At 52.6% G+C, this 8,571-nt stretch overlaps 1 protein-coding gene across 1 annotated transcript in view; it reads left to right on the top strand.

The window, feature by feature from the left end:
• The window catches only part of TMEM104 (transmembrane protein 104), a 40,695-nt gene extending 37,323 nt beyond the window's left edge, over positions 1-3,372 (top strand). The window contains exon 9 of the mRNA XM_009707857.1: positions 2,612-3,372. Within this exon, the coding sequence (XP_009706159.1) occupies positions 2,612-3,372 (761 nt within the window). The remainder of the gene's footprint in view (positions 1-2,611) is intronic.
• The last annotated feature ends 5,199 nt before the right edge of the window (positions 3,373-8,571 follow it).

Genomic DNA, 8,571 nt, shown 5'->3' on the forward strand with positions numbered 1-8,571 from the left:
CCTGTGCTGCCTCTTGTCTGCTCAGAGCTGCCTGTCAGTCAGAGTCTGTCATTTTCTTTTCATCTTGATTTATCATCCAGCATAACTAGGTTTCAGAGTTTCATTTTTCGGCTTGCCTCCTCCCAGGGACAGACACATAAATCTGGCATGCAGATGTTTTAGCTCTCCAGTTCCAGGAGTGAGAGACTCTTCTGCCGCAGGGAGTGAGAGAAAATACAACCATTGGGGTAGGGCTGCTGTTGTCTTCTCTGGGGCTGGAATTGTGCAGGGGAGGTTTCCATTTTACCCAGCACCACCTCGCTCAGGGATTGCATCTTCAGAGCACCAGTGCTAGGGCAGGGGGAGCACAGCTTGCCTTGTTGGAAACAGTACTAGTTTAGGTCTTAGTATTGGATCATCACTCCTTTTAACTTTAATACATTTAATTTCTGAAAGAAGTAGTTAAGGAAAAACAAAGGTAATGAATTATAGCTGCTTAAGCCAAAGACTTCTATCTATCATTTAGGGAATCCACAGGAATTCTGTTCCTTCAGTGCTCCCTGTCAGAAAAGCACATGTTGGGGTAGAGGAGAGCCTGTGGGTCTCTAACTCGAGAGATGCTCAGGGCATCCTTTCTTCCTTGTAGCCTGTGCAGCCCTGGGGAGTGCAGCCAATGTCACATCCCCTGGAACACAGCTCTTCCCAGCTATCTTGCTGTAGCAGATATGGCTGGGAAGCCTCTTTCCTCTGGGAAGCAAGGGGGGAGGCACAACAACCGTACCTGTGTTCACAGTGCCCTTCACTTGCTGGCTTGAGTGAAGGCAAGGGGAATTGCACACCCCCAGAGTAATGAGCTGTTGCTTTCCATAGCCCTCTGTGACTGCTCCTGGGGAAGTAAATAGAGCCCAACACTCGCAAAGTGGCCTGGCCCTCATGGTGCTGTGAAGGAATGATCTGCTGTCATCAGTCCCGTGTTCGTGGAGAGCCGTTAGACTTGCCTTGTCACCAGGAAACAGTTGGAAGCGTGAGATGAAATGCGATGTGTGGCTTGGTAAGAGCCTGGCACAAAGCTGGTGTTTGCCACAGGAGGAAAAGGAGGATTGCTGTGAGAGGAGAAACTGGGTTTTGGAGAGTGCTCGGGTGCACGAGAGGCAGTGCTTAGTTAAGGTTAGCCTGGTCTTGCTGGGGACAGAAGAGGCAACGTTCGCTGACTGGTCTGTAACTATCTTTCCTAGTCCCATCCCTGGCAGGGTTTCCCACCTCCAGCCGCCTGTGTCAGGCAGTGCAGTACTGGGCACAGAGCAAGCCAGTGTCCTTGTCACCCCTCCGCGAGCCTGTCGGGCTCACAGCGCTGGTGGCCAGCCTCCTATGGGCTTGGCCACAGGACTGTGCGCTGCTCTGTTTAATTCCTCTGTATTTATGACATTCAAAGTTGTCCATAAGAGTAGTCTCAGCATTTTCTTATTTTTGTCATTACCTGATAATTCACAGCTATGCTCTGATGCCTCAAACCAGTGCAGGAGACAGCTCTCTGCAAGCCACGGTGGCCCATCTACTGCCAGCACCAGACTGTAAATCTTGCTGGTTGCTGCCCTGCCAGGCAGGTTTTTTTCCCTTGTTCCTTGTTAACTCCAGCAGCTGATGATCGTCTTTCCCAGGTTGATGTGATTTCTGTGGCACCAGAATTAGTTTTCTGCTGGTTTTATGTGCCATGCTAGGAATAACAGTCTAGCAGTAACTGCTTCTGGCTCAAATTTCCACCAGCGGAGTAAATAAGGGCATTAGCCCAATCTCTTCAATTCAATCAAAAGCACGTTGCTTTTTGTGATAAGCTTTGTAAAATGTTAGGCTTTTCCCTGACATAAGTGAAGGGTAGACGAGCAGACTTTGTGCCTAGAAGTGATGAATTTTAATAGCAGCCTTTCAGTGCTGCTTTAGTCCCTTCCAGACAGGTTTCTCCACCCTGGGATTAACTACAGACAGCCTGTTCCTCCTGCCCAGGAAATGGCTGGCTAGTTCTTGCTCTATCGTGCTTGACAATCACAGGCACAAGAAGGCTTGGGTAGTAGCTGCTGCTCCCGTGCATTCTGCCTGTGCGCGTAGGTGAGGTCTTGGAAACATTAGTCCAGTTGCAAATGTGTAGGAATATTACTGGGGTTGACTGCAGCCGGGTTTAATCTGTTCTTCCTTAGAGGTCAAAGCTCAAACATCTCTAAGCCATTTTTTTAAATGGTGATATTTAGCCAAGGTGTGTGGCAGAAGCATCCGTGGACTGAGACCCTTGAGGGCGATGGGCTCAGCCAGCCATGTTGGTGTTACACTTCCAAAGCGCCCAGAGCAACCATTTGCTATCGGGGGTGAGAGGGTGAGTCCCTGTGGGAAGGAGACTGGAGGGAGATGCCTGCCTGGGGGGAGTCCTGAGCCCCTTCCCTTGTCTGATGGCTAGCACTGAAAGCGCGTTGTGATTAATTCCCGTGCCCCTTGCCTTTGATGTACCACCTTCTCCAGAGATAAGGAGGTGCTCTTGTGGAGCAGGAGAGAGTGAGCTGGTGCCAAGACTGCCGGTGCCAACGGGAGGAAGGTTGTGGGGAGTGCAGACCTGGGCTTGACCTGAAACCTTCTCTCTCTCCAGCTTTCATCCTCATGATTATTCTGGCCCTCATCCGCATCAGCAGAGGCCAAGCTGAAGGTCACCCGTCCATGGCCCAGCTCTCGGGCATCCGCAATCTCTTTGGGGTGTGCGTCTACTCCTTCATGTGCCAGCACTCCCTGCCATCCCTCATCACACCCATCTCCAAGAAGAAGCATGTCAACAAGCTCGTGCTGCTCGATTACATCCTGATCCTGGCTTTCTACAGCCTCCTGTCTTTCACTGCCATTTACTGCTTCCGCAATGACACCCTCATGGACATGTACACGCTCAACTTCACCAACTGTGAGATCATCAACGTTGCCTTCATTCGTTACTTCCTGGGCCTCTTCCCCGTCTTCACCATCAGCACCAACTTCCCCATCATCGCAGTGACCCTGCGCAACAACTGGAAGACCCTTTTCCACCGAGAAGGGGGGACCTACCCGTGGGTGGTGGATAGGATTGTCTTTCCTTCCATCACGCTGATTCCCCCAGTGCTGGTGGCTTTCTGCACCCACGATCTGGAGTCCTTGGTGGGGATCACGGGAGCGTATGCTGGGAATGGGATCCAGTATCTCATTCCAGCTTTCCTCGCGTACTGCAGTCGGAAGGACACTCAGCTGGTCTTTGGCAGCGGGACGGTTAACAAGCACCTCTCCCCTTTCCGGCACACCTTCTGGATTGTGTTCGTGCTCATATGGGGCTTTTCTTGCTTTGTGTTTGTGACTGCAAACATTGTCCTGAGCGAGTCAAAACTCTGATGGTGGGGGTAGTGGCACACTCCATCCTGGGCTCCAGAGACTTCAGCATTTCAGCTCCCCCTCTGGGACTGTGAAGTGGGGGAGCAGCACCATGAAGGGAATTTTCCAGGCCATCATACCTGGACACAGACTTTCTTCACTCCATTTTGGATGTGGATGGAGTGGACTCAGCCTTGTTACAATCCTGGTTCTCAGACCCGCTATACAAAACTGTGGGGCTGAGCCGTTGGGCAGCCTGCACAATTAACCAGTGTCCAGCCATTTCTGCCTTCAGCTCTGTTGGAGCATCACTTTCCCTGTCCCTGCGTGGCTCTCTGTGCGCTGCAGGTCTCGGCACACAGGAGAGCAGAGAGCCTTGGCTACTCACTACACTAATTGGCTAAATGTCCCTTCTCCCAAAGGCAGGGACATGCTGTGCAGAATCTGGCAGGAGTTTGGAGTTTGGGAGAACTGAGTCTCTTCTTTCTGCTGAGACCCCTTCAAACTGACCTCCTGTGCCAGCTGAGGGAAAAAATTAGGGTGGGAATAGACCTAACACAGAAGAAAATAATTTTGTGCTCTGTTACTTTTTTTTTTTTTCCCCCTAGCTGCATTAACCTGTTTGTGCACCATGGATTGCCTGGAATCTGGGATCTTTTGCTTAGAGCTGGATTTCTCCAGCCCAGGAGTTTACATTCACACTTCTCATCCTGTTCTCCTGTGCTGTGGCAGCCCCAGCCGGACAAAGCAATGCCCCTACGCATGCAGGGATACAGCTCTTCGCCCCTGGAATGGAAACTGCAGCCCTGCTTCCCTCGGCTCCTGCATGCAGCCCAGTGGCTTCAGCCGGCCGAGCCCTTCTCCCTTTCTCACCTTCGCACAGGGCTGATACAACCAGCCAGACCCTGACTCCAGTGGTCAGGATTCGTGTGGGCTGGGAAAGTGCTAATTACCCAGTCCTGACACGCGTGAGGCCTGCAAGAGCTCTGGCTGCACACACTGATGCGTTTCCAGCCTCCTGCGCTGGGTAATTAGCCTTGAAACGAGGTGGGTGTTAACTCAAGGGAATGGGCCCATGCCAGGAGGAAGCAGCAGTGCCCTGGCTCAGCCCTGCCTGCCTGCCCGAGCGGAGCTCCCAAGTGCTGTGGGGGAGCAAAAACTGAAACCCTGCTGCAACTGGGCTTGAATCCCCCCCTCTTCTCTTTCTGCATAGGGTTAAGGTGGGCTTTGGGCTGGTCCTGCTCAGCTTATCTGAGAATTGGGCTGCCTGTTACCTTAGGCAGCCCGTGCGCTAGGCGAGTGTCTGCTTTTAAGGCTACCGATGGTCACTGTAATACCAGACCATGACAAACCGCACCGGGTCCTGTGCTCTGAGGCCCTTGGGCAAAGATCATAGGGGTTTTCCTAACAAAAGGAAGAACTTTAAAAGTTTTCATCTGAAATACTTTAACCTCCCCTATTAAAGCAGGTTCAAAGCCAGGTGCACATCACTTATGTTAGATCCTCTTGCCCTCTGCACTTGCTGCAGTATGAAGTGTCACCGCTCACTGAAGCAAGCTTTGAACTGCAGCTCTTTTTAATCAAGCTGTATTTTCAAGTAGGACTTTCTGGTTTCCGTATGACCTGAAGTACTCCTCCTGGGGGAATATGCAAGTACCTGGAGCTGTATAAAAACACTTCATGGCTTTTAAAGCAAAAAAACCCCACCTCTGCACCTCTTGAGCCTGAGCACTGGCACTGTGTCCTTGCTGAGCTGCTTAGAGAGGATCTGGGGGAACTGTTTGCCTCCTCTCCGGCTTGATCCTAAACAGGCGTTGGCAGCCCTTGCTAGTGAGTTTAAACGTTGGTGCTCTGGGGAAGCTGATGTGGCACCTTCAGTGCCAAATTAAGTTATTTTACAGGTAGCTGGTGTCTTATTTAGGAAGAGGTGGGTTGGAGGGCAGATTCATGGGGCTGGGAGCCACCTGTAAGGCAGCTGGGAGCTGGGCAAAGCCGAGGGTAGGAATTTAATAGTGATGAAAGGAGCCTTTGGAAAGCTGGAGAGGTTGCGGGGGCTGTTCCCCTGCCCAAGGGCACAAGATGGGTTTACGGAGGGGGCTGAGGCCTCTCCTGCTGCCCTCTCTGCCCTAGGCCGCCTCTGCTTTGCCAGGCACTTGGCTCAGCCTCCATCCCTTCAAGTGCCCGTTTCAGTTTCATTGCCAGCCAGAGAAGGGAGCTGTTCTCTGTTATTTCATCTCCTCTCATCTTCCCTTCCCCTCTTAGGACTGCCCTTGGTTCCCGCACCCCCCTATTTCAGACAGGGTGGCCTCCCACCTGCCTTTCCTGGGGTGGGAGGAGGGAGGGAGCCCACCCTGGCCCACCCTCCCTTACATTTAAAGATGTGCCTTCTCTTCCCTGGCCTGGGTGACCACCTCTCCTCCTCGGCACGGTATGTGGCAGTGACTTCTGAGGGGCCTTACTTCTAAGAGCTGCTGGCATCCAGATTTTCGATGCAGTGGCACGGTGAGGGCTCCGTCCTGGCCCCAGCCTTTGCCATGGTACCTTACTGAGAAGGACTGTGGTCCCTAAGGTGCACGAGTGCTTTCTTAAATAAATAACCACAAATTCCCAGACACCTTGCTGTCCTTGCACAGCAGCAAAACAAATCTATCTGAGGAATTGGGGTGATTAACGGAAAGAAGCTCTACAGCAGAGACAACATTTTTCATATAAAACATGACATAGCAATGCCTTAAAAATTACTGGAGACGGTGGGAAGGGGATGGCTCAGTGGAGCCAGCGCCGACTGGGAGGATGCTGGGTGACCCCGGCTCGGCACAGGGCAGGAACTCCCTCCTCTCACCCATCACGAATGAGTCTATTTTTATTCGGCTGTTATCAACACTAACAATTCGTTATTACAGATCCTCACGTGATGCTTGTCCTGACTGTAATTAGTTTTCAAAAAATGGGATTAAAAACAATAAAATGCACATTATACATCTGGTTTAGTCTGGCTTCTTTTTTCCACACCCTTCCTTCTCTCGTGCAGGCACTGAGCAGCTTTTCCTGAAGGGGACAGCTGTGACGGATGGGGCTGCAGGCCAAGGAGAAATGGCAAGCGGAGAGGCTAATGGAGACCCTCACCTCTTCTTCTCTATTAGCCTCCTGCGACTCTGGGTGGTAGCTGCAAACTCAATTAAAACATCTGTACTTTCCCCTGCTCAATTACGGCTCCTTACACTTAAAACCAAACAAATTGAATTGCTCCACTGCCTCGGGCTGCAAAGGCAGTTGCTGCCAACAAATTTATTATCACCATAAAGCGCAGCTTGATTTATGTTAAAATATTAAAACGGATCTTTATGATGGAAATAAACACTTTCTGCTGTGGTTCTCTCGAAGGAGCTCACAAGCAGCGGAGGATTTCGGGGCTTGGGCCATAAATCTGAGACCAAACTGGCATCGGGGATGGATTCGGTCTTTTGCAGCACTTTGAAGAGCAATGGCCAGGGAAGGAAAAATAAAAACTGGGAGCCTGAGAGACAGGTTTAAACAAGGCTCGAACCCCAAGCAGCCGTGTGTCACTTTGGGCATCGTTGGGTATAGGCATGGCAACATCCTCCTGTCCCTGTGCTGGCCCCAACACTTTCCTGGCCCCATATCTTTCCTGGTTTGTGATTTAACCAGCTCCCCCTGCCCTGACCTGAGCCACCGTCTCCCCATAGCAGCACCGGCACGTCCTTGCCATTGGAAACCTCTTCCCCGTGGCTGACCCGCGCTGGCCTGCCTTGTTCCCCAGAGCCTCAGCAGGATGGGGATTGTGATGCCAAGCGATGAGGGCGATGAAAATAATATGTGCTGTGGCAATGCTGGAGTTGGCAGAGTCAGGGGGTGGGTGCCAGGGGAGGCTGTCGTCCGGGGGGGTCACTGCCTGTCCCCCCGCAGCGGGACTGAGCCCAGGAGGTGGGTGGCCAGCCGTGAGCCGGCCGTATTTCTCTTTGCACATAAATGGCAGCCCACAGCATCCCAGGGCGGCACGGGTGCCAGAGCCGACTGAATTAAAAAGTGATTGATTAGACAATTTCACCAAAAAGAAATAATATCCCTCAGTGGTTGTTAAGCGCCAAACTACCCAACCCCTGCTTTGGAAAGCCTGGTCAGAGGGTGCTTCCAGGCTCTTGCTTCCCTGCAGATTTGTCCCTGGTGCACCCTGGGGTGAGGAGATGCTGCAGGAGCAGCTCAGCCCTTCCTTGGTCCCGGGGTGGGGGGGTCACGCAGCTCCCACCCGTTCTGGGCTGCTCATTCCCCCGTGCCCCATTCGGCTCCTCAAGCACTGGGAATGGGAGAAAACCGGCGCTCTTCCATCCCAATTAGTATCTAAAGATGATTATGCAAATGTCATCATGGTGGTAGGGGACCTGGGTGCTGGCCACCTGCATGGGGCACCCAGGATGGCTCTGGCCTTACACCGGGTGCTGACACCCGTCCCCGGGGCCACTTCCCCTGGGAGCACCCATAGCATCCCTGTTTCCTCCGTCCCTCGCAGCCCTCAGCCTCCCGCAGCAAAGCCCTTCAATAAACCATGAAGCAAATCCATTTGGCCTCTGCTGAGTCACTGGAGAAATCACTAATTAATTTAAAACGTGGGTTGGGGATTTTTGATATTTCCCCCCCCCTTCCTTTTCTGCTCCCTTTTGTTCTCACTGCCCCAGCCCCGAAGGTGCAGCTGGGTATCCTGGCTTCCTTGGGCCAGAAAGCCATAATTTGGGGGGGACAAAAGCTCCCCAGGCCACGCTGGAGCCTCCTGGGAACCAACCCATCACTCCCAGGGGTGTCCGGGGCACCCAGCTGGGGAGAGTTGCTCCGGGCAAATGGGTACCATCGCCTGGGGCAGCTCGGCAAGGACCCCCTTGCCTTCCACCGGGTTTATTTATTTATGGCTTTTATTTATATACCAGCACCTCCCTCCCTCACCACAAGGCTTCGGTGGGGCTGCCAAAGCAATTAAGAGACAATTGCGATGATAAATAAGTAAAGGGAATTAAAGCGCCGGCACTGGTGTGTGATGGCAGCCAGGCTGGGGGATGGGGCGGGGGACAGGGACTGGCTGGATTAAACCCCAGACAGATGGGTGGCTGGACTGATGGACAGACGGATGGACAGACAGACACTGCCGATGCTTTCGACCCTGGGCCACACACGGCCGGGCCCTCCCTGACCTCCCTGGGGCTTTACAGC

Source organism: Cariama cristata, unplaced genomic scaffold (assembly GCF_000690535.1).
Source record: "Cariama cristata isolate BGI_N322 unplaced genomic scaffold, ASM69053v1 scaffold7139, whole genome shotgun sequence".
NCBI lineage: Eukaryota > Metazoa > Chordata > Aves > Cariamiformes > Cariamidae > Cariama > Cariama cristata.